Source organism: Thamnophis elegans, chromosome 8, assembly GCF_009769535.1.
Source record: "Thamnophis elegans isolate rThaEle1 chromosome 8, rThaEle1.pri, whole genome shotgun sequence".
NCBI classification, from domain to species: domain Eukaryota; kingdom Metazoa; phylum Chordata; class Lepidosauria; order Squamata; family Colubridae; genus Thamnophis; species Thamnophis elegans.
The window spans coordinates 14,588,839-14,615,689 of record NC_045548.1 but is presented as its reverse complement, the minus strand read 5'-3'; the positions used below and the strand labels follow the sequence as shown (position 1 = coordinate 14,615,689).

The window sequence follows — 26,851 nt, the reverse complement described above, 5'->3', positions numbered from 1 at the left end:
ATTTACAAGAAGTTTCATCCTTGCATTTATTGTGTTTAAATGATTTTACCTATTCATCTCTTTCCTGAAGCATGTGAATCCAGACTCCATTTCTCATTGTGATATCCCCATAATGTTACCAATTTATCTGTTTAGTAACTGATGGTTTCATTTTTCAAACTCTGCCTACAAGCTATCTAACCCCCCCCACGCGCCCCTTACCTCTAATCCTCCAACAATGCCTTTTCTGTGGGGGAGGGGACCTTGTTCTCATGTCTTTCAGCCCTGGAAGATTTTACTCTGAGAGGTGAAGAGAGACTTTTTTTTCCTTTTGGGGGGAGGAGGGGAGTGTTGCCTTGTGTGTGCATGTATGAGATGAAGAAAATTCCTACTAGAGGTTTGCCTTTGACCTGAATAAAAACCTTCTGCACATCTATCTGGCCAACCTACTCTATTGGTCCTAAGGTAGAAACCTGGCCTCCAGGAGGCAGTTTTGATTTAGATTTTGTCAACAAATTTGCTGATTTTCTGGCCACCATCAGATGAACTGAAGAGGAGCTCTATCTGAGTTTCTTCTCCAATCTCCTTTGTTGTCCAGACATTAAGAAAGCATGTGGGCTTTAAAAATGCCCTTTTTTCTCTCTCTCTCTTCTGAGAAATTTGGGGTAAATGGGTGATCTGCTACTACACCTTTACCTTTCACTGTTGTGATCTTTTTCATCTGCATATAAAAGCTATGCAGTTATATTTTCTTTTCTGCCCTGAATATAATTTTTATTTTTTTTCTTCTGGAAATTTTTGAGGTTTAAAATGCTTAATTAAACCAATAAAAAGAAATGATTTTGAAATATTTTGCTTACATTTGTAAATGTTTTGACATACTTAATGAGAATTTGCTTCCATCTGAATGGAATTTGATATTTTGGAGTGTTGACTCAAAGTATCTCTTTTTTTGATAGCTAGTTTTGGGGTTTTTTTGAAGCTGTTCTTCTTTTATGCCGGAGTGCATTTTTAAATGCTTATGAGTCAAGGTGCTCTACCCTATGATAATTTATTTGTCTGTTTGTTTGCAATACAAGTTATTGTCCCTTTTGGAAATTTACTCATTTTACTGCAAAAGTGTTTCAATCAAAGAGGCAGTGGGAATATCATATACCATAAAATTTACATTGTCTGCCTTCTGAAATAATGTTTGGATTTCCATACTTGGACAGAATGGAGGAAATTCCACAACATGAGACTAAAGATATATCTGTAAAGAACTGTATACCTCTTCTTTACCTCAGAAACAAAGGGCTGCTAGCTCAAACAATAACACTCGAATTGGCTGCTGGTAATTGTGTCCTGACATAAAACCTGACATGAGGAAAAAACTTAGCCAAGCCTGGGACAGACTCTACCAAGCCTGACTGACCACTCTTACCAGCACGCCAAGCCTAATGCCATCCAGCAGACACGAAAGAAAGGACCCTGAGATGAAGATGTAAAGACCAAAAGACTCTTCTATCCCCAGAAGACAGCTGTAAAGACTATGGGGGAGGGTGGAAATTGATTGTAAAGTTTTCTTTCTTTGCTTCCTTCACAGAAACTCATTGTAAGGTTATCTTTCTTGTTTCATTTATATTGTAATCAGTTTAATGTATTCATGTAAGAATTGTATTTGAGAATGGCTAGCACAGCAAGTTCTGAACACCTTAGATTTCTGTCTAGTGGGAGGGAAATTTTGTCCAAAATGTCTGTATTTTCTGTATTGTAGAAGCAGTTACACACACACACACACACACACACACAGAGGGAGGGAGGGAGGGAGGGAGGGAGGCAGGGGGAGAGAGAGAAATGATGCTGCCCAGTTGCCAAGTAAAGCAGGATATGTTGCACTGGTGGTCTCATGAGTAGGAGTCCCGGGGCTTATAGTGTGTAATTTTAAACAATTAGATAGCCTGAGTGCACACTGGCTAAACTCAATTTGGCCCCACTAAAATAAGAGCTAGGGCAGGTTCAAGAACCATCCCTTGGAAATGGGCAGCCAGTAGTTATTTAAAAGGTAAAACCATGGCTGTGAAGAATTTTGGGACTTCTGCTTGCTTGAAACCTGTCTGGAAGCTCACAGAAAGTGATATCTGATATTAATTGGCATGGAAGATTGGATACTGTAAATTTCTCTCCAGATCTTGTGCCCTGGCTGCTAGACCTTCATGGTTGAAAGCTCTCTGGGAGCCACTGAAGAGATCCTTCTGCTGTCTCTCTCAATGACTTTCCATCAGGAAAAAAAAATAAGTCTCCCGGATTAATCTTTTGTCAAAAACATGTGTTCCACTCACATGTTTTGGAGAAAAAAAGGAGGGATTGTAGGAGGTTAAAACCCACCCCTCTCCCAGAAAAATGAAATATCCTAGGAAATATTGAAAAGGCAGAATATTTTCCTGGACGTAAACAGGAAGAAACATGTTTTAAAGAGAAAATAGCTCCCAGCAGCTTCCTGCCCCCGCCCATTTTGTCAATGGGCCATTAAGGTGTCCAAGCCAGTCCCTTTACATAATAAAGAGTTCTCCCCTTCATCTCCAGGGGGATGGGATTAAGGCATGATAATATTGGCCCTTCACCCAACTCACCACATGCCACCTGAAAACTCAACCAAACCTGGATTCAAAACGCAGCCTAGAGAGTTGCCCCTGCATGGCCCCATGGGAGTCTGACAACCAATCAGAATACATTTCTTACATAGGAACAGGAAACAGAGGTGGGACTGAATAGGTTATAAAAAGCATGGCTAGCCCCTCCCTCGACCCTTCTCTTCTTCTCCACCAACATTGAAGCATGTGATCACCTTTTCTGTTCAGGATGCAAGCCATGTGGTCCTGTCCACCATTAAACCATCTTTCCAAGCAGCCTCCATGTCTCCAGTGTCATTTTCCCCACTTGGAGCCGAACCCAGAAGGATATTTCTTTCAACAGAATAAAAGGAAATTGTTTCAATTAAATATACAGCAGATTTTTCATTGAGTGTGTGGTGCACAGCAACAATAGTGATCCTGCTCAGAGGTCATATTTGAATAAATGTAATGGATTTTGTGTTGCATAATAAAAATATGCAGAGAGCATTGTCAGATCAGATCAAATATATTTTGGGTATTAAGAGACAATTTGTCAGCCATAGCTTTCTCTACATCCTTCACACACACAATATTGAGGAATGGGTTACATAATGCTATACAAAAAACACATTGAGGACGAAATAACTATGAAATTCAGCACTTTTTATCGCGTATTTACCAACATAAGGAATTTTTAAAAAAATGTTCCATAGATGGGGAAATGACAATTCTCCTCCAAATTGCTCCCCAGTTAATATTTTAGTCTGGATATAGTAAATTGATATTCAGACAAATGTGCATGGGTAACTTGATCCTCCAGTCTCCATTTAAAATTGTGTACAGATAGTCCTCAACCTAAGACCACAATTGAGCCCAAAATGTATGCTGCTAAGTGAGAAATTTGTTAAGCAAGTTTTGCCCCATTTTATGACTTTTCTTGCCACATTTGTTAAGTGAATCATTGCAGTTGTTAAATTAGTAACACAGTTAAGTGAATCTGGTTTCCCCATTGACTTTGCTTGTCAGGTCACAAAAGGGGATGACATGGCCCCGGGACACTGCAAGCCTCATAAATGTGAGTCAGTTGTTAAGCATCTGAATTTAAATCATTTGACCATGGAGACGCAACTGTGTAAGTGTGAAAAATAGTTGTGTCACTTTTTTCAGTGCCTTTGTAACTTCAGTCACTAAACCATTTTAAGCTGAGGATTATATGTAATTGGTGGCCATCACGCTTGCCAGTGCCAAGTTCCACAAATTAATGATGGCCACTTCATCAAACTCATCACTGTTGCTGTAACTATAAATCACAAGCAATCTATTTTAATACGTTCCTCTGTAATAAGCTTTCTCTGGATGTAATGGATGGCTCCAAGTTCTAAAGTTGGAATAAGCAATATTATTTTTATCTACATTTTTTAGTAACTTTGGTTGCATTTTTGTACCGTTCACTTTAAAATATTGTTTTAAGTCATTCCAATACTCCCTGCAAAGTTGGGCAGGTATATTTCGGTTTCGGGCCCCCTCCATATCAACAGCGTGGAAACGCCAAATGCTAAAGAGATCTCGTTTTTTTCTCCGAGAATTTGCAGAATTTGGGTAAAATATTTTTTGGAGTAAAAAAAAATTAAATGATTTCCTATATATGTTTTTAAATGCAGAATGTAAATCATGGTTTGAGGGCGCTGGATATGACTAACGTCTGAAGATGAATTGTTTAGTAACTTCGATAATCTTAAAACCCACCCAGCTATTGAGCGGCTTTTTCTTGACCAGTCTGGTGCGCATGCTCAAACCCGCCAGAAAAAATGCATGCTGGAACTTGTAGCTGCAGAAGGGGGAAAAAAAAAACTTTGCAAGTTCTCGTCCCACAATTCCTCTTGAGGAGGCGAAAAACATGACAGTGTTATGCAGTCCACGCGGAGGGGCTGGCAAGTACAGTAAGCGCGCACCTGCGTCACCGCGGAGACTAACAAGGCATAAAAGAAGGAAAATGGGCGTGGCTCAAGCGGCTACGTCAGAGGTGGGAACGAAACAAGAGCCTGTTCGGTTGAGCTTGCTCCATGACTTGCTCGAATTCAGCGTCTGTCCCTTTAAGCTTGTCCGGGCGCGAGAAAAGGCTGTCTCGCGCCTGCGCATCGGAATATTGACCTCGCGCTCGTTTGGCGCTGCTCGTGACTACTTCTTGTTGTTATTTTTTTTTTCTGAAGGTGGTAGTTGGTTGTGGGGGAGGGTAAAAGATAACGTTTTGCGTTCGATTCTTCCAATTCAACCGATAGAGGCGCCGCCGTTGCCATAGCGACCTGCCCTTCGACGGGCCCGGCCTGGGACGAACCCCCAGTGGCCGAGGCCATGGAGGAACCCGGGGCAACCGCCTCGGTCTGTGGAGACGCCGACGCCGCGGACGCCGTTACGGACGCCGCGTCTGAAGTGACAGAAATCCTCGTTCCTGGCCCGCAGCCGCTGCGGCTGCTCGAATGGAAAGTAGCGACCGGAGCGGCAGTGAAAATCGGCTCGGTCTTGGCGGTCTGCGCGCCTATCCAGATCCCAGCGCGGCCGGGCGCGTCGCCTATCGAGCCCGGCCTGCAACGGGCGGCCGAGCGAAAGGTCAAAGCCGAGCGCCCGGGAATCGTACGAGAGCTGCGCGCCCAGCCGGGACAAGTCATTCCCCCGGGGTAAGGAAAGGACGACGACGATCTGAACGGGTGGGCCGATCCCTGAGGGCGCCCCCTCTGATCCCCGGGACTCGGACCCCTCAAGTTTCGGCTTTCTGGGTGGGTGGTTGGGTGCTTCCTGGAGAGATGGCGGCGGGGCTCGCTCTGCTTGTTCTTCAAGCGCGGTGAAAGATGAGGAGGTTGGGGAAAGCGCGCGAGGGGCAGGCCGTCCCTTCCCCGCCCTCTAGCGCTGCGGCTCCGGTGACAGCCGAGGCCCCGCTCCTTTTTCTTTCTTCCCTCCCCGGTCGCCATCCGACGCCGCCATCGTGAGGGGAGGTTTTGCAGGCCTAGGTTGCCGGAGAACCGGCCGAGGCGACGGCTCCTCAGAAAAGCCTGCCAACCTGCCTCAGATAGCCTATATAAGCACCTGACGCTGCGTCAAGTGGGGGGGGGAGGCGGGATCCTGCGGGCAGCGCAAGGAAAACCCGCAGTCTGCCTCTTATGAGAGAGCGCTGGATGAATTGGACTTTATTTTTATTCAGTCTCTTGGATTCCCCCCCCTCTCCTTTTAGGGGGGGAAGTGGGAGGAGTGACTAATTGAAAGCAAAGCCTAAGGATTCGGAAAGATGAAAGTAAAATCAAGGACTCGAACCCTGCCCCTTCATCGATTTTCCTTGTGTTTACATTTTGATTATAGGTGATGACTGTAAGCTTTCATTCAATATCAGTTCTGTAACTGTTAAGGAGGAGATGATATAAGAAGCCAATAGAGACAGACACTGGAGGATCATTAGAAGATAGTTTGAATTACCTAGTTCAGAAGAATGGATGATTGCCATTAATTCTTAAACTTTTTCGTGATAGTAGTGTGTGATCATCTCTGATGCCCTGGTAGATTTTAATAAGTTAATGTTTTATGCCCATCTGATTAAATCGAAAAACTTAGAAATAATTACACTGGCTAACTAGAGATTAGAAAATATTTCAGATATTTTCAAATTTGAAGATGTGGAAGATCTGTTAAGTTGCACAACTGCTTTCTAGATCCAGTGCTTTCAGATGAAGAGAACACTGAACAGTGTGAAATACCAATTATTTTTTATTTTACTATATTTATTTGCAATGCCAAATAACCCTATTCTCAGAAAACTTTCAGAATAGGATCTATTACTCAGATCCATTCAGAGAGAAAGATGAAAGAATGCAGCTAGCAGATATATTGCAAATAAACAGTATTGCAGAAAACTGAATTTTTTTAAAAATAACTATAATGTATTGACTTTATAACAATTTTTCAGTGAAAAGGCATTCCTTAATGGAAAAATACCTTCAAAAGATGTTTCCAGTGCAGAGAATTCATTTAATTAAATATAACTTCATGAAAAATAATATTATCCATAAACCTCAGTGTATGGTTTGGACCTCTGTAAAACTCAAAATGTGTATTTTTATTTACATTTCAATTATACCTAAAAAGAAATTAGAACATTTTCTAATCTGGGTGCCTTAACAACCCAGACCAAATCATCTGTCATAGTCTAGACTAGAAACTAGTCCAAAGGAAGTATATCTCAATAATCTTAAAACAAAGATAAATATGTTACATATGCACTTTCCTAAGGAAGGATTAAATTAGCATGCTGTTTTACATTGTATACTCATAATCAAAACTGGAATGAAAAGTATTCTTGAGTACAGTCATGTTGTTAATATGGAATAAAAAGCGCTCCATGGTAGTGGATCTGGCTATTTGAGAGATCGCCTTCTGCCAATTACCTCCCTGCGTCCCATCAGATTGCATAGAGCTGGCCTCCTCCGTATTCCATCCGCCAGTCAGTGCCGACTGGCGACTACTCGGAGGAGAGCCTTCTCTGTTGCGGCTCCGACGCTATGGAATAATCTCCCCGTGGAGATTCGTACCCTCACCACCGTCCAGGCCTTCCGCACAGCCCTCAAGATCTGGCTAGCCCGTCAGGCCTGGGGATAAGTTTTTACTTTCGCCCCTCCCGAATGTCGAGTGAATGTTGTGTTTTACTGTTTAATTTATTCTCGTTCACACTTCTTTTTGTATTTGTCCTACACTCCCTTTCCCCTTTTATTGTAAGCCGCCCTGAGTCCCTTCAGGGAAAAGGGCGGCCTATAAATGTATAATAAATACGAAATACGAAAATACGAAATATGGTTGCATCCAGAAGTTGCCAGATGTCTTTTGATTGATTACAGCTCCCTACCTATATTTAGTATAGCAACTTAAGTGGATAATAATAGATAATTTGAGGTTCTGAAATCCAAGTTGCTTCAAACAGTAGAAATCTTTTCTTCTTTTTGTACATTTGAAGGAGCAGGCAGATTGCTGCAAAATAATACCTTTCCCTGTTAACTTTGCCTTCCAGAATTACATATTAAATGCTTGATTCTTGATATTTTCTGGACATACATGTGTGGTTTCCTTGGCTATTTTTAATGAAAGATATAGTAATTTTCTTGCTATCTATCTTACTATAAACTGTGCAAATTACTAATGCTTTTACCTTTGTTTTAATTAAGGAAAATGTTATTGATTGGAGTTAGGGACAGGTGTTTTTAAACAGTTACAGCAGGACTCTTGTTCAACCATGAGTTCTTCTTAAATCTTGTTTAATTTCACCTTATTCACTCTAGGTGTCATATTACTGAATTATACAGTAGTATTGGCTCTGGCTGTTACACCCAGATTATATTAAATGCAATTGATAGTTGTATTGAATATGACTAGCATACTCTTGGATATTTACTTTCTTGCAGTTCCACTTAATGGTTTAAGAGACTATTCGTTTGTTTGAATATTTCAGGGTCTCAATGTGGGGAGAGAATGGGCCTGTATTAACAGCTCCATCCTTTCCTCTTTCCATTCTTTATGCATTCAGCAGGAGATCTGAAGAAAAATGAAACAAAATGAAAAATGAACTCATATTGGCTTCAGTAGAAACACAATTTTCTATGCAATCCATATTTTGAATAAAGCAAAGTTTTTGATCATACTAACACTGTATTCTTTCAAACCAACAAATATAATTCCCTTTCATCTGAAACTATGGGAAAGGGTTTTCCCATCGTTTTCAGATTGTAGTTTTTCTATTTGTTCTAGTAAAACAATTGAAAATGTTGTGGGTATTTTGCTTCCAGGGACATTTTTGTCAAGAATCTTTTATATATAAATATGAAGAGCCTACATCATGAAGAAACATAACATTGAAATATTTTTCTTTACTTGGGATAATTAAGTAAACAGCACATTAGAAGTGAAGGAAATTCAGCTTTATTCTCCCATGATATTAATGATGTTGGATCAGGTGTCACCCACCCTTTCTACATTTGGAATTTTCCCCATAATTTCTTTAAATCATTAAAAATTTCTAATTCAACCAGTGACCACTAGATTAAAATGATATATAAATTTGATAAATAATTAAATCCTCTCACAAGATGTAGCACAAACAATTCTCAGGATTTTGGTAGTTCAAAAAAATATTTTATTTAATGTTGGAAGTTATAAACAGAGTTTGGGGTATTTTATATTTGTAATGTAAATGGTGTATTTGCAGACCAGCCATAATTTGATATTAAAATGCTATCTACAAAGATGTCATAAAAAAATAAATGCATTTGCCCTTAGAAGATTGTATGCAATAAAAATGCTGATAATTTATATAAAAAGAAAACAACCCTTGAAAACTTGTACGCTGAGGTGAGACTGTGTCTTTATTGTATATGACCTATTTTCCCATTATATGTTTTGTATGTGGCAGTTTAAAAACTTAATCAATTTTATAACATTAGCTTGTAAAAAGAATTGTTACAGAGGGTTGTGGCAATGTTGACTCTAGTAGTCTTGTGAAATTATCATATACTATTTTATTCATGGTTGTGTACAAGTAATGTTTGCTTGTTATAAAATCAGTAATGAAGTCCAGGCTGATGTGTATCTTATTCCAGTATCTCTTAATCTATGTTCATGAAACATCAGTATTCACCAGATATTTGAAGAAAATCTGCAAGCTGGCCCTAAGAATCTAAGATAGGTTTTGTGGATCTTGGATCCATGTAATTTAGTACATCATCAAAGTGAAGGTTTAACCAACTTTTTCTTCAAGATTTTTTTTGTGACAGTGGATTTTTAATATTCACTTCAGCCAAGTTCATATACCAAAATAAGCTGAATATTATGAAGGCATGTTTAAAAAGCTTCTAAATATTGATAATCAGTAATCACATATGCAACTACATATGCCCTATTAAAATTTATTCTTATTATAGTCTTTATTTTCCCCATATAAAGACTATATTCAAAATCTCTATATAAACAAAATAAAATAAGAATATTATTACTGAAGTTGTTCATAGCTGTTACTCATTCACAATCGGTCATAGAGGTCCCTTGTTTGAAAAATTATATTTTGGTGGCTGAAAAATTAAAGAAATATTTCTTGTGTAAAATAATATAGCATGTAAACATAAATAATATATATTATGTATTTAGTGTCTTGTTTACAGAGATTGTATATAATTTACACAACTTAGTTTTGATGGAAACTGAAATTTGATCAAGTCCGTTTTTTTCTTAAATCTGATTCTTTATTGCTTTTCAGAGGTGTTCTGCTAAGGCTAGAAGCATGTAGCCATCCTGTTGTTATGAAAGGTTTATGTGCAGAATGTGGTCAAGATTTGACACAGTAAGTACTATTGTATGGAGCTGGATTTCTCTTAATTATATAGGACTAAAATTGAGGATTACAGAAACCTCAACTTACGACCAGAATTGAGCCCAAAATTTATTTGCTAAGTGAGCTATTAAGTGAGTTTTGCCCTAGTTTATGACCTTTCTTGCCACAGTTGTTAAATCAGTCACTGTTGTTGTAACACAATTATTAAGTGAATCTGTTTTCTCCATTGACTTTGCTTGTTATAAGGTTACAAAAGGTGATGCTATTTCTACCAGTAGTACCTCAAGTCCCCCCTGAAGCATGTGGCATATGCAGTCTAAATCTTGATTTTTAATGAGATTGTCCAGAATAAAATTTAAAAGTTGTATAATATATAAAAAGAGCCAGAAATCCCATTTTGCAAAAGACCTTGTGTTTTTTGCTTACTCTTTGAATAAACCTTGAGTGGAGTGCTTGAAGTATGCTGTTTGTCAGGTTCTCAAAGTATAATTTTTTATGTTTTTAAAAAAATCTTGTTTTTATAAATAACTCAAGGTGGTGAACATTCCTAATATTCCTTCCTCCTCCTGTTTTCCCCACAACAGCCCTGTGAGGTGAGTTGTGCTAAAGTTGTGCTAAAGTTGTGCCTAAAGTTACCCAACCAGATTTCATGCCTAAGGCAGGACTAGAACTCACAGTTTTTTGGGTGGGGTGGGGGGGATGTTATGATGTTACCTGGCAATTAAGCACAGTGTTTACTTGTGCACACCAAAGACTACATGACACATATAATGTGTGAGATGGTTGTGAAAATTCGTAGCACAGTAAGTTGGTTAGCCCTTTACCTTTTGACAATTTATCAATTCGTTCAATATTCTTTGTTCCCTTTCCCTCAATTATTAGGTTACAAAGCAAGAATGGAAAACAAAACATGCCCGTTTCCACAGCAACTGTATCAATGGTTCATAGTGTCCCAGAATTGATGGTTAGTTCCGAGGCAAGTATACTGCTCCTCCTCTGTTTTTGGGAGAAATCCAGAGTTCATCAAATTTCATTAGAGATATTTCTTCATAATGCATATGGTGTCCATCTTAGCAAGTATTGGAATTAAAAGCAATTCAATTTCAGAAACCCTTTCATGAGTTATCTTTAAAAAATCAGCTTTTGATGATGGAACAGTTGCCTATTTTAAGTGTCAGTATTAAATAAGAAGATGGTATATAAATAATGTAAATTCCCAAAACAGGAAAATGGCCTTCTGCTGTATTACCTGTTACCCATGTTTCTTATATGTATGTTTTCTTTTGAAGAAAAAAAAATACACTAATTGTATTCTGATCCTCTTTTTTTCCCATTGTACTTGGTGGGATATAATTGTGGGACTTATCTCTAAGGTATTATATCTATACTTTATACATTCAGCTTAATATACTAAATTTGGAATACAGTATCCATCCCTGGCATATGTTTTCAGGAATGATAATAAAAACACGTTTAACTATATTCTGTAAAATATTTTTTTGCATTATACATAGTATGACCAGTTATTTATGCATCAATGGAATAACAAATAAGCAGAATTTAATTGTACACCACTCTTTCTCACAGTACAAAGCAGTTATGTAGGAAAACATTCTATTCCACTTCTTCACATGCATCTGCTACTTGCTGTGAATAAAAATAAAACCATATTGCTAGACAATTTCAAAATTAAATGTTTTGAATAAATAGGTAAGTTTTAATAGGCTTGAACCTGAAACACTGCTACTCTCAGAATTCCAGGGTCCTCATTAAAAAGGAAAAATAAATATAATGATATTTATTTTCTTTTGAGCCTATGGTGTTTGCATTTGCATTTAATATAATATATATATTTATTTTAGCAAGCTGAACAGTTGGGAAGAGAAGATCAGGAAAGGCTACGCCGAAATCGAAAACTGGTGCTAATGGTAGATTTGGATCAGACATTGATTCACACCACAGAGCAACACTGTCCACAGATGTCTAACAGAGTAAAGCAACTTTATTAATTACTAATCTCTATAATAAGTATAAAATCATTTTAAATAATATTTTAAAGTGAAACTGATTTGTATGAGGTAATTTTTTAATGGTCATGATGGATGGATGGGCAGACAGACAGATAGATATGGCATATATAGGTAGATACAGAGAGTATATCAAAGTTTGACCCCAAAGAAGATTTATTATATAAATTATATTAAAGTTGCCATTTTCTTCTAAACACTTTCTGACTCATTTGATGCATAACTATTGAACTTAGCATAGTAGTAGAATACTATAGTTTTCTATAGTAGTACAGTAATTTCTATTGAGGGGGGGACATCATACTGTGTCTATGGAGTCTGATTCTACCATATCCTAATTTCTTTGGAATGCAGCCATGGTTTTCTTTTGGAGCATGCAGATTTTTCCTCATTACTCATATATATGAATATCCATATATATGACATAATGTCTTAAGGTCTTACTATGGATCTTTCTCTCCCTTAGGGAATATTTCATTATCAGTTAGGTCGAGGCGAACCTATGCTCCATACACGATTGCGACCTCATTGTAAAGAATTCCTAGAAAAAATTGCCAAGTTGTATGAGCTGCATGTTTTCACATTTGGGAGCCGGCTTTATGCACATACTATTGCAGGTAAGTAGTATTCTGCATTAATAGATACTCCATAATTGTAAGGTTCTTTTCCAATATATTTTCAAATCTATTTGCATCAAAGCCTTAATTATAATGCTTCTGAAACCTAAAAATATTAGTATTTCAGTTATGTACTCATTTTTAACAATCCTATGCAGGTAGCCTTTGCTTAATGATCCAATTGGGATCAAAGTTTCTGTCACTCAGCTATGCAGTTGTTAGGCAAAACATCACATGGCTACATCACTTAGCAATAGTAATTCCAGTAGCCCAGGTATTGGATTAGATCCTCATACTTCTCCTGCTCTGCTCTACTCACCTCCACTTCAACTTCCCCCACCATTAAGCCCCTCATACCTTTGCCTTTTTTGGCTACATAGCATACTATTGCCATTACACAGGTGTGCCCCCAAAAATTTTGAGAGCTGTTTTGGTTATTCCACGTAATTATGTTTTTTTGGTGCACGGAATCCGAAAATTACCTCCATTTTGTCATAGGACATTACATTTCCTGACAATTTAGGTAACTATGTTAAATAAGGCAATACCTCAAAATAAATGGAAATAGACTTATAAAATTAAAGTTTTATTACAATATTTTCATGAAAATCCTTTTTTGAACTGAAATGAGCTCACCTACACACACTGAACTCGATTCTTCTTCCTTGTGAGACTCCTTTTGGTGCATTTATGCATCTGGAATGTCTCTCTGAAGCGTCCAACAGTAGTCTGTTATCATTGTAATGCTCCATTTTCCCTGGTATCTCCTTTCCATCTCTTTAATGTCTTGGTGGAATCGTTCACCTTGTTCCTCACTCACAGCTCCCAAATTTTCAGGAAAGTAGTCAAGGTGGGACTGGAGGAAATGCACTTTCAAACTCATCAGGCAACCTAAAGCTTGAAATGCTTTCAGCATTCTTCTGACAATCTTTTTGTAGTGAGGATCTTTGTTATTGCCTAAAAATTTCTGTACGACTTCTTTAAATGCAATCCACCCTTCTTTTTGAGGATCCGTCATGGTATTGACAAACTCTTGATCAACTATAAGCCTTCTAATGTCTGGTCCGACGAACACACCTTCCTTCAATTTTGCCTCCGACAGGCATGGAAACTTGGTGACCAAGTATTTGAAGCATTCTCCATCTCTTGGAAGTGATTTTACGAATTGCTTCATCAATCCCAATTTTATGCGGAGAGGTGGTAGAAGAACTTTATGAGACAGTACCAAAGTTTCTCGGAGGACATTTTTTTCACCGACTGTTAGCACCCTCGGCTGCCAACTCTTCTTGGTCCAGTGATTTTGTCGGTCTCGACTGTCCCATAGACATGGAAAACAAGGGTATTTGGTATACCCAGCTTGTTGCCCAAGCAGCATGCACAAGACCTTTAAGTCCCCACACACTTGCGAACCATGGTCTTCATATAAGTTTACGAAGAACCAATTCCAAATTCTCGTAGGTTTCCTTCAAGTGTATGGGATGACCTACAGGTATGGAAGCGTAAAAACCGTTGTGGAGTAAAACTGCTTTGAGACTTCTTTTTGAAGAATCTATAAAAAGACACCATTGTTCTGAATCATATTGGATTTTAAATTGACCCATCAGACCTTTGACATCGATGCAATAAACCAACTTGTCTTCCTGGGCGAAGTAAGGAACGAACTCCTTTTCACGATGTCTGAACCATGAAGATGACACTTCTGGCAAATATAAATTCCTGCTTTTCAGCCTTGATCCAAGTAAGTCAGCGGCATCTTTGGGAAGATTCAAGTCTCTTACCAAATCATTCATCTCCTCCTGAGAAAACAATTTTGGTCTTGTATCATCTTCAAAGTCAGAATTTGATTCGTCATCTGGTTCAGGTATGACTTCACCTTCATCGGAGCTAGGTATCTCTTCCAAGGTAGCAGGGGGCTTGGGTACTGGTATATCTGTGCCATGGGGGATGGGATGAATTGCTGAGTGAAGATTGGGGTATGAAATGGAATGCTTCCATTTGGAATTAAACCCTTTCACATCGCATGAACAAAAGTAACAGTCATCACTATGGTTCTTTTGCTCTCGCCATACCATAGGAATCCCATAAGAGAAAGATTTTTTCTTACCCTTGAACCAGTTTTGAAGGTCCTCAACACACCATTTGCACACTTTATGAGGCACCCAAACTTTATCTTGATCTCCAATTTTTAGTCCAAAGTATGCAAAGTATACTTTTTTCACAAAGTCTGTAATATTCTGCTGTTGCTTCAACACTGTATATTCACCACAGATGAAACAGAAACTAGAATACGAAATACACTTTCACGGAGCCATAACATAACGGTTGAAGAATGACGAGCTAACATGAATTGCGATGAAAAAGTGTGAACAGCCTAGAACCAAGAACCTGATGATGATTCGTGCACAGGTGTGGCATACAGGAGAGAGCAGCTCTGTGTCTATACATGAGACGTCACAGTGCTGGCCACGTCCCCTGCACTGATCGGAGATGCTGCTATCTGCCCTGTGTCTCCCTCCCACTGGATTCTTCAGGAAAGATTAACCCCTTCTACCATTAGAAGCTCAGACTTAAAACTTGCTTAACTTATGTATATATTGCTGACCATCAGATTTACAGTGCTATTTTTTTTACATAACTCGGACAAACCCTTTAAGGTTTTTTTGGCATTTTATATCTTAAATGCACTTATGTAAATTAATTAATAGTAATTTGGACTTTAAATTTGGTTAAAAACCAATAATATTAAAAAAATACCAATTTTTTTTTTAAAAATGATAAATTTGAAGACAATTTTACATGTTGTGGCAAATCATGACGTCTAGGAGTTTTTTCAATATTTTATTTGTTTTCAGCACACCACAATACATGGAAATTAGATGAAAATAATCAAACAGATTTTTAGTCACAGACCTGTGAATTATTTACTCCTACATCTCTCCACCGCCTCCCCCCCCCCCATTTCAGCATTACCATCTTCCATTATTGACAAAGTGGACCGTTGCGAGGTCAGCAGCAGGAGAAGGAAGACAGTGAAACTGGAGATGACACAAGGGAAGCAAGAATAGACAGTGGAGCGCAGGGTGGCCAAACAGTATGCACTCCCAGGAGCCCCATCCATAACATAATAAAATAGGGCTAGAAATGTCAGCACTCTCCATTCCAGTGTCGTCATAGTGTCTTGTAACTATGATCCTATAGACTCCAAGACAGAGCAGAAGGACAGACTGAAAAAGTTTTCTTATCCATACTGTAAACCAATATGATTATAAGAAAAAGAATAGAATAGGCCATTTGTTGTTTTCTTAAACCAATATCCTGAATTAATTAGTAGAAAAAAAGCAATCATGTTTCTTTCTTCTCCAGTCAATTTAGTATTATTGGATATGTTTACCCTTACAAATCCCATTTAGATCAGATAAGATATTGTGCCAAAAAATTTTAATGCTATTTTTAGCATAAAATAATTATTCTATGTTTATGTATAAATAGTATTGACAATTGACTGTAATATTATATTATTGTAAGCTCTGCCAATTGATTTGAAAATCATGTTTTAGAAGAAAATCAGATTATTTATATACAAATCTACCTGGCCCATAATGAACAATGGGTTCATTTAACGACTATGCCATTTCTTTAATGATCACATTAATTCACTTTATGACTGCCTTATTCGCAAAAATGGATTGTAAAATTGATTTGGTCATGTAATGATCCACTTTACAACCATCAGAACTTCTGAGTATAATTGTCAGGCTCAGGTGTGGTCACAAGTCAAGGATTATCTGTATATTTTATGTGCTTATGTAGCTTTTGCCCCTTTCCTTACCACCTTTCATATCAAGCCTGCTGTCAGTTCCAAATATCATCCAAAATTAAATCAGAGTCCAAGGCAGAACTTTCCTCAAACTTCCAATTTATTAAGAGAGACATGTTGGCACATCTGTGGAAACCCAAATCTGAGCGTCCTGAGTTTCTCTACCCAGTTGAAAGTTCATGATCTTGCCCCCACACCCACAAGTCCCTCACATGGTCCAATCTTCCACTGCCACGCTGGCAGTTCCACCCATCCAGTTCCAGTCAGACTTAGAAGTGCAGAGACAAAAGATGACCTTGGGCTTCTAGGAAGGAATTTTTTATTTTGACAACAACACATTTTACTACTTACTATTCCCCCTCCCAATTCCCCACTAATGAAAAAGCATAGTAAAATAATAGAGAGAGTGGCAGGCCAAAGATCCCAAAAGGAACCGGCTAGAGGCCTGACACCTGTTATGTCTGTATGATTCTCTGCTAAATATGATACTACTTTTTAGAATCATAATGCTATAAAGTTGAGAGAGGCCATTTGAAGCTTTGATTCATTCTCAATGCAGAGATCCAAATTCATCATCAGCAACAAATGGTCCTCAAACACATCCACTGAAGAAGGAAGTCTGCCATGTTTGTTAACTGCTTCCACTATGGAACTACTGTTAGTGGGGTTTTTTCCTAACGTTCATTTGCGATCTGTCTAGTAATGTAAATGCATTGTTCCTAGGCACATACTCAAAATGAAACTTTTTTTGGTTTTCCTTCTGACATAGTTTCATAAGAATGCTATTGTGCATCTCTCTAATCTTCCTTCTCTTCAGGATAATTATATCCAGCTCATCCAATTTTTTCACGGGGTTTAGTTAGCATTTTTCACCTTCTGCCACAGTTTTCCTACTTGGAATCTGTTTCAGTGAAGCCAGAAGTGGACCCAATGCTGAAGATGATTACTTTCTATGTCTTGTAACCTATGTATTTATGTTGATTCATTTGTCTCTTTTCTGACTTCATCACACTAATCAGTTATTATTCTAAGATCTTTTTCATAGGTTCTGTTACCAAGCCAGGTATCTCCTATCTTGTTCTATGTGTTTAAGTTTTTAAAACTTTTTTTAAACGTTTCTACTTCATTAAATTTCATTCTGTTAGTTTCGACATATTTTCTAACTTATCAGGATTCTTTTAAACTCTGTTTGCATATCATAAAAACATCAGATCCAATTTAGTGTTCTCTGCAATTTGATAAGCATTCTTTCAGCTTCTTTACCCAAAAACAAGAGGACTAGGATTGAGCTTTGTGGCATTTATCAGTTTTTTCAGTTTTATGAAGAGCCATTGATGAGCACTCTTTGAATCCAATTTTTGAGCCAACCAGATACCTACTTGTCCCACTATTTCAACCCACACATAATTGCCAAAGAGAGTGTCATGGGGCATTTTGTCAAATATTTTATACAAATAGTCCTCTGTTATTGATGGTAACTGGGAATTTCCATTGCTAAGTAATGTGGTTGTCAAACTCAGTGTCACATAACTGCACCATTTTGGCATGGCAGTTGCACTATATTCAATTGTCATTGTTAAATGCAATGTACAAATTACATACTGTTAAGTGCAATTTCATGTGGTTCTCATTTGCAACCTCTGGCCAACTTCCCTGCTGACTTTGCTTATCAGGAGCTGTCAGTGAAGGTCACAAATGGCAATCACGTGACTGTGGAACACTGCAAAGTTGTAATCATGAAGCAGCTGCCAACCACCTGAATCACAATCTCCTGACTGGAGAGACACTGACTATAACTTCAGAATCAGTTGTAAGTACCACTTGTTCAGCACCATTGTAACTTTAAATGGCCTTTGAACGAGTAGTCACTAAGTGAGGACCACCTGGATTGAAATGAAGATACATTATAGCTGTATGAGATAAGGTAAATCTGACAAGACCTGTCTGGCAAAGCCTTGCAAACTTTTATTAATTAACTACAGTATTATTAAGGGGCTTACAGATTGAGCTATTTAGGATCTGCCTATGATCAATTTTAAATCTTCCCAAGTATATATGCTAGCATCTCTCACTCGCTCAACAAACCATCCTCATCCCTTTCTCATTCCTACTTCCAATTCTTTTTTTTTAGCTTAAAGCTTTAATTGAGGCTTTATTCTCATCAAGAGAAACAAATCTTCCACGTTTTTCTATTATTCCAGATTATCCAGCCTCTCATACCATAGAACACTGATGGCTAACCTTTTGGTGCCGAGTGCCCAAAGCGCATGTGTGCATGAATGTGTGTGCGTGTATGCAACCCCAAAATGAATGCCCCACATATGCGCTGTGCCCCACCCATTGCGCATGCCTGTGCCCCACCCACTGCGCATGCCTGCTTGCCCCCCCCTGCACCCCATTTTGGCTTCCAGGTTGATGCTGGAGGCCTTCCAGGCCCATAATTGGGTGTGGGGGATGCACGCAACCCCCCAAAGTGCAATGCAAGCGCCCCTTGCACATGCGCCCTGCCCCCCGCACATGCAGGCATGACAGAGCCCCGAAGACCAGCTGGCCGTCGGGAGGCATGCACGGTGGAGCTGGGCTGGGGCAGCAGCTAGTGCGCCCACAGAGAGAGCTCTGTGTGCCATCTGTGGCATGCGTGCCGTAGATTGGCCATCACGGCTATATAACTTCTCAGTATATGTCCTTAAGGCTGATGATGATAATTGGATAAGTGTTTCAAGCCTTCAGATCTCCAGAGCTTCTAGGAAGGATCCATGGCTTTTGCTGGCACCTAGCTCCACCACTCCCATTATCACTTGGGGCCTAGGGCCAGCAATTTGGCCTTCTCCAAGTGACTATTCAGTTTCTTCATTGTTCTCCAAGGGACCATTCAGTTTCTCCATTGTTCTCCCAGTTATCAGATACAGTAATATCTGGTTAATAAGATCAAACAGAACAGAATAACAGTTGGAAAGGACTAGGTCTGAGTGGTACCCAATTATTCACCAGAAGTGTTCTGAAAAAGTACAATTTCACTAACTTCTGAAAGTTCTAGAATATGTCTGCCATTAATTTTCAATAATGCTTCCTGGCTTCAACCCTTCTCAATTCTTGAAATTTGGGTATTCTAGGCAGCTTCTGAGAAGATTTTGGCTTGACTGCTGCAGATAGTTTTGAAGATATCTATAGTGTAGTGTAACCCATTCTTTGAGCATTAGTAGGCCATCCCTAGGTCTAATCAGCTTTCTGTGCATGTCACTTAATCAGGATGGATAATGTCTTGCAAAAAGTAATTTGATTAAAAACACTCTTCTAAGCCATCAGCTGTTACATCTGTGAAATCTATGGAGTTTATGGTTTTTAATCAGTACTACCACAAAATGAGTAGTATCCCTCTATCCCAGAGGTGGGCAATTAATTTTCCTAGGGGGCTACTGAGAAACTGAAACTCTCATGGAGGGCCAAATCAATGTAACCTGATTTTATGTCCTCAAACTCCATCACAGATTGCTTCAGGCAAAGGATGAGTACCACACAGATACAGAAAAGTACTTTCTCTCATCAGGTGACTGAAGGAGGAAACAGTGATTGCACACAGCCAGACCTGACTTGGCTTCTTCTCCTGCCCCCTACAGCATGCGTATTTACATTTTATTTCTAATTTCCGATAGACAGGAACATCCAATGGACTGAATGTGAATGACAAAAATTAAAACAATTTTAACTATTTTAAATAATTTAATTAAATAATTAAATATACCAATGCGAAGGGGTATATAAGTCTGCTATTGCTGTTGCTACTAAAAAGGCAAATGCTATCTTGGCATGTTTTAATGGGCATAGAGTCCAGATCAAAGGGCCACTATTTCATTCTACTCTGCCTGGTCCAAACCCCTCTTGGAATATTGTATTCAAAAAGAACAGTAACATACTGGAACAAGTTTAAAGAGAACAGTGCAGGGTCTGGAAATCAAGCCCTATGAGAAACATTAAAGGATGTTGGTCATCTTTGGTCTTTAGAAGAGATGATTGAAGGGATATAATAGACTTTAAAGACTTGTTATGTATAGGTGGAGTCAGCTTTTCTCTATTATCCCAGTGAGCAAGACCAATTGAAAGTTATAGGAATTAGATTCAGGATAGACATCAGGAAGAGCCTCCTGATGTACATATAGCTCTCAGTTTGTACAGCTGCCACATGAAGTGATGAGCTGTCCTTCCCCAGATGTCTTCAAACAGGCTCGATAGTCATATGTTAGATGCATTGCTGGATCCTGCACTGAGTAAAAGGTTGGAACATATTCTTAAGGTTATTTTCAACTCTAGATTTTGTGATAATTTTTTATTTTTTTTCATAAATGTAGAGCAGATCATACCTAATTTAAGCTCTAGATGGCAGCATTTTGCAGCTAAATGTATGATTTTTAAAAAGTATTTAACAGATGCTGTTTTAATTTTTAAAAGTACTTTTGTTCTACATTAAAATCAAATTGCTTTTATCAGCTTTGACAAAAACATATTTTAAATCTGAAGTAATGTTTCTTAAATTTTACATATGTACCCAATGCTTAGAATTTGTCAGGAAAAAAACATTTCTGCTTTCAGTTTCATATCTTACAAAATTGCTGTTTGTAAGTAGCTATGGGAAATCATTTAATATATGAGTAATATGGAACATATGCAATATAATTAATATAAATACAGAGACTTCAGTAATTTATTAGAAAGCCCTTCTGAAGCATTATATTGAATGATCTTTAATAAAGGAACATCTAGATAAGTTTATAAAGTCATGATAGAAAATAGATGATTAAAGATAGATAACTGAAATATCTTCATAGTAGTATGATGCCATAATAATCTAGAGATCAGAGGATATATTAAGGAAATGTCTTTGTTAAAAATATGTCTGTACAAGGATGATATATTTATAACTCTCCATATATTATTAAGTTAGTCTCCTGATTACTCATTATTGACTTTGCTGATTATCTAGAATTGTTGAAAGTTGTAATTCACCATAATTAAGAGGATTACAATTTCCCCTCCTTTGCCATATGCTAATATGCTTAGACTAAACAATATCAATTATAAGTCTAATAAAATAATTCTGCAAGCAACCATATATCTCAATAATCAGATGTTTCTTTTGGGATATACATTTTTTTTTGTCTTTCAGAAATACAAAGAAATATCTGCTGTGATATTTTTTTAACCCCAGAAGAAGACAGTAGCAAAATAGTTCAGTAAAGCTAACAAGGACACACTAGATTCAGTCACCAGGAGTTGAATTCCACTTTTTTAGATTAATTTTTTAAAATATCTAAATATCTATAGGATATTGAGGGAGTGTTAGATTGCTTTTTGTTTGCTTATATAATGTCTGTTTTAATATTCCAAGGCTTAGTAGAATGTCATTTCTTTATATCATAAAGAACTAACAGAACTTTGTTTTAAAAATTACATTCACACTACATTGTGTTGGATAAGATCCAGTCTGTTTCATCTATTCATTCCAGTTATTTTTGGATACTTTAGATCAGTGGTTCTCAACCTTCCTAATGGCGCAACCCTTTAATACAGTTCCTCATGATGTGGTGACCCCCAGCCATAAAATTATTTTCGTTGCTACTCTATAACTGTAATTTTGCTACTGTTATGAATCGTAAATATCTGATATGCAGGATGCATTTTTATTGTTATAAATTGAACATAATTAAAGCATAGTGATTAATCACAAAGACAATATGTAATTATACATTGTGAAATATTTATTTCTAATTACAAATAAATGAAATTTTGTCTGGGAAGTTTAAGAGCAGGCTCCCGGCTCTAAGTGGAAAGAGTGCCTTTCTTTTAAAAAGAAAAAAAGGAAAGAAAAAAAACAAAACAGCCACCAATTCTTCCTCTCTTTCTCTTTCTGTCTCTCTCTCTCTCTGTGTGTCTGTCTGACTGTTTGTGTGGCTCTTTGTCTCTCTCCTCCCTCCCTCTCTGTAATTCTCTCTGTATCTCTCTCTCTCTCCCCCTTCCCCCCTGTCTCTCTGTGTGTCTCTGTCTCTCCCCTCCCTTCCTCTCTCTGTCTCTCTGTAATTCTCTCTCTGTCTCTCTTCTCCCTCCCCAATCTCTGTCTCTCTGTGTGTCCCTGTCTCTCCCCTCCCTTCCTCTGTCTGTCTGTCTCTCCCTCTCTCTCTCTCTCTCTCTCTTACACACACACACACACACACACACACACACACACACACTGTGGTCACCTCACCTCCTGTTCTTCGGCTGCTGTACAAGGCCACGTGGTGTACACTGCCCTCTTCTCTCTTGACAGTTGCCTCATTTCCAATGGAGGGGATGGGGATGGGGAATGCATGTGTTTTCCTCCCTCTGCATGGATTTCTCACCCCCTATCGGGACTCTTGCCATCGCTGCCGTGCCGGATTCAGCAAAAGCGGCTCCAGCAGCAACGGGACATGCTTGGGGAAGGGAGAGCCGGAACTGACTACCCAGGATTGTGTTTCTGCCGCCGCTGGGAAAATGTCTGTTTTCCAGCTGCAGGAGGGAAGGAAAGAAGCCAGTCTTTGGAAAGAATCCCTCCCTCCAGAGAGCCCATGCCGAAAGACAGGAGGGGGCGGGCTGGTTTGAATGCAGCCGAGCGGGTGGTTTGGGGCCAGCACCACCTTCGCTCATTCAGGCAGGCAGAGAAAGAAAGGAGGCTTGTGATAAAGCATCCCTGCCACCAAGGGCGAAGGGGAGCACCTTCGCCCCCGACTATTGCATGCCTCCATTCTCCACCCGCCTGAACTAGCAAAGAAGGCAGGCCACTAAACTGCCCGCTCGCCCACATTCAAACCAGAGAAGAGGGAGCAACCCACCCCTGGTCTGTCTGTTTCACTCACTTAATCACTCACTCTTAAAAAGTACCTGGCAGTACCCTGGGAGGGCTTTGGAGAGCTTCGGAGGGAAGCTTCTGCAGAAGCCCAGGCAAGTCAGAACAAGTTACGCCATTACAAAGTCTCCGAGGCTGTAATTGTATGGAGTATGCGCGCGCGCCTATGTTTTCCACGGCATGGAGCCATGGCGACGCTCTGCGCAGCTGGCGATGACTCGAGCCCATCCATGGGGGATTTCGAGGAATGCGAGGGGGAGTCTAAAGTTTAGAATTCTAACGGTCTTAGCGACCCCTGTGAAAAGGTTGTTCAACCCCCAAAGGGGTCGCGACCCACAGGTTGAGAACCGCTGCTTAGGTTATCCATATGCATTTCATTTTCATGTTGTACATTGTTGCAGAATGAAGAGTATATTGTTTTTCTTGATGTATGATCAGGGAAGGAGCTTGATAATTTTCTGGTTTTATTGGTGACTTGAGCATGGAAAGAGACATTTTTACAGGGATTTTGATTTTTATGACTAGGCTGTTTCAAGTATTCTTTCATTTATCCATTTATACATTCATTATGTTTTCAATATAGTGGATGTTGGTCTGAACTCTCCACAGTTTTATTTTTCCATGCATAGTATTTACATATAATATACATAAAACTATGGGAGAAGTTGTCCAGAGTTTGGGAATTGAGTGGCACTATTATGCCAATGTATAGCTTTTACTCTCTTTTCTATCAAAATCCAAGAATTTTATAAATAAGACCCTATAATAGTATATTGGATGAGGATGAACAAGTTAGGGCTTGATCCAAATCACATAGGACTGTTTCAGATAAGTCAACATGCAGATTAATAATAGACATTCAACTTGTGCTGAGTTGGATTATATCTATTTATTTAATATATATCCTACCTTTATTGTTTCTTTATAAACAACTCAGGGCAGCTAACACTTCATGTTTGTTTATCCACAAACATGAAGATCCAGGGAGACCAACAACATATTTGCTCACCAAATATGTTCATTTTCTGGAGACACTAAACATGATTGTTATGACACATGCCTAGAATACATACTACATGGATTTCAATCTACATGAGCTATTTTTGAAAAATATTTGGTGACACTACCTATTCCACTGAAGACTATTGACAACTTCCCGTTAAAGGGTATATGACTGCTCTAGTTGTTAAAATAATTATATTCTATAAATTGCAGATTGAGACTAAATATCTGAATACATGCAGGCACACACACACAAACACAAACACACATACACATACATACATACACACAGAAACACACATTATCCTTTATGAGATAGCAAGGCATTAGATTATTTAGGACTTTAATCCTGCCATCATTTAGATGCATTTTTATAAAAATGCAAGGAAACAATTTTCTGACTGTTTTTGTATTTATAATTCTTCATAAAGGAAGGCACGACTAATCTGTCTGCCCTTTTGAGTATGTGGTTTCATATCAAATTATATAAGAGTACATTGTTTGAGTGTCATGTTGTTCCTTTGCTTTAAATGTACTTAAATACTTAATTCACACAGACTAAGAAATTATAATTAAGTTCCAAAAAAGATGACATTGGGAAATGAAATTTCTATTTATATTGCTGTTTCAGTAAGTCTTTCCTTGTCTGCAGGAGGTAATAGTTGTGGGAAAGCCTGTGTGTATGTATGTATGTATGTATGTATATATGTATGTATGTATGTATTTATGTATGTATGTATGTATGTATGTATGTATGTATGTTTGTATATGAGAAAGTTTTGGCTAAATGTAGGCTGTTAATCTAGTCAGAATTTGTTTCTTATGTTGGTACATAATAGAATTATCCTATGTCCCAGTTTTATTTGAAATGTATTTTATTTTAATATATTTATGTCTTTTTGTTTTCCAAGTCAAGTGGCTTGTTTCATCTCAGTAACTCTATGCATTTTCTAAAGTTTATCTGGTGATTATTCTCTTTAGCTAATCTTTTCAATTCGTTATGCCTAGGTACGGCAGGGGTCTCACAACAGGGATGATTCTACATGAATTTGCTGAAATTCTTAAGCAAACGCGGGTGAGTTAAGGTTGAATTTCTATCCTTAACTCTCACATTTTCTTGCTTTTGTGGGTTTTAAGTTATTACTTTAAGATGCAGTTGTTTTGACCTACATGTATCAGCTTTAATAAATGACCAGTGATATCTGGAGGTGTTTTCCTAAAAGTCTTTTAACTTCTAGAAAATGCTATGTAATTGCCAATAGATACTAGATTGCTCTAAGTGCATTACTTCCTGAATCACCAGTCATGTTTGAACATGGAATTTACACAATTATGGTCAAAACTTTAAAGTATTTAAAAAAAATATCTGCTTTAAAAAAGCAAGTTTGTATTGATAATCTCTAGAGTATAAGTATTATATAACCAGCCAAGCTGGGCATTGCCTATCTGATATATAATTTATCAGGTGCTAAATATTTTAGACCACTAGGCAAATGGCAAAACCAAGAAATGCATAAGATGATTTTTCCCAGATCGGAAATTCTGATAAAGCTTTGATAAAACTGATTTTTGTACACCACAAACTAGACAACACAAGTATGATTTTAAAAAAAACAATAGTATTACAAGGACAGCTATGTGGTATTTATACACAAGTGTTAGAAGTATAACTTAAACCTGCAACTGCAAGAAATTTCTATTGAAACTTTTTCCTTATCTTGCCCACTTTGCTTAAGCATTACAGCACATATTTAGTGCTTTGCCTAAAAGCACCAAAACATTTATCAACACTGAGATATGCTGTTGATAAATGAGACACATTGTTCAATCCTGAGACTTGCAATGAAAATATATGAGTGATCAAGATGGAGTATCTTGTTAATATTAACAAAATGATACAATGCTAAAAACCAGACATTCTGGTTTAAATTTCAACTAAGAACATATAAAATAATAGTCAAGCTTCAAAATATTTTGCTTAATATTATTTCTTCCAGCATGTTCTAATGTATTATAAATTATATACCAATTCTTGAATTAGTGATGTTGATTTAATTTGCAGTATTATTAGTAGATAAACATATTTTTGAATTTAATAATACATTTTATTTATATAGGAGAACCCAGATGAAAATGTATGTGTGTGTAATTTGTAGTAATCTAGAAGACAAACACATAATATACAAATCCCTACAGAAAATGTATTAATACTGGAAAAATTAATTTCAGGCTTTTTTTCCCTTTAAAAGCATTTTTGGACTCTGAAAAGAAGCTTTTTTCCCATCGAATATTGTCAAGGGATGAATGTATTGATCCATATTCAAAAACTGGCAACCTTAGGTATGTATTGTGAGTAAACTTATGGAATAAATATGCAAAGTATATTGGTGGAAATACAGGGGTGGGTTTCTCGCCCCGTTCCAACCGCTTCGGTTGGAACGAGGCCGGCGGCATCCGCGTGCACGCGCATGCCGCGTGCACACGCGCGCCGCGCGCATGCGTACTAGCATCTGTGCGATGCTCCAGCTGCTCCTGGAGGATCACGCAGGCGCTGTATGCGTCCTGCGCATGCGTGGAAGCGCAGAATTCGGCAAAACCG

The 26,851-nt window shown here is 38.1% G+C and overlaps 1 protein-coding gene across 1 annotated transcript in view; it reads left to right on the top strand.

Moving 5' to 3' along the window:
• Nucleotides 1–3,626: 3,626 nt before the first annotated feature.
• The window catches only part of CTDP1 (CTD phosphatase subunit 1), a 40,772-nt gene continuing 17,547 nt past the window's right edge, over nt 3,627–26,851 (top strand). Inside the window, exons 1-6 of the mRNA XM_032222656.1 lie at nt 3,627–5,248; nt 9,856–9,939; nt 10,813–10,906; nt 11,793–11,921; nt 12,424–12,574; nt 26,502–26,592. Of these exons, the coding sequence (XP_032078547.1) occupies nt 4,926–5,248; nt 9,856–9,939; nt 10,813–10,906; nt 11,793–11,921; nt 12,424–12,574; nt 26,502–26,592 (872 nt within the window). The 5' untranslated portion in view covers nt 3,627–4,925. The remainder of the gene's footprint in view (nt 5,249–9,855; nt 9,940–10,812; nt 10,907–11,792; nt 11,922–12,423; nt 12,575–26,501; nt 26,593–26,851) is intronic.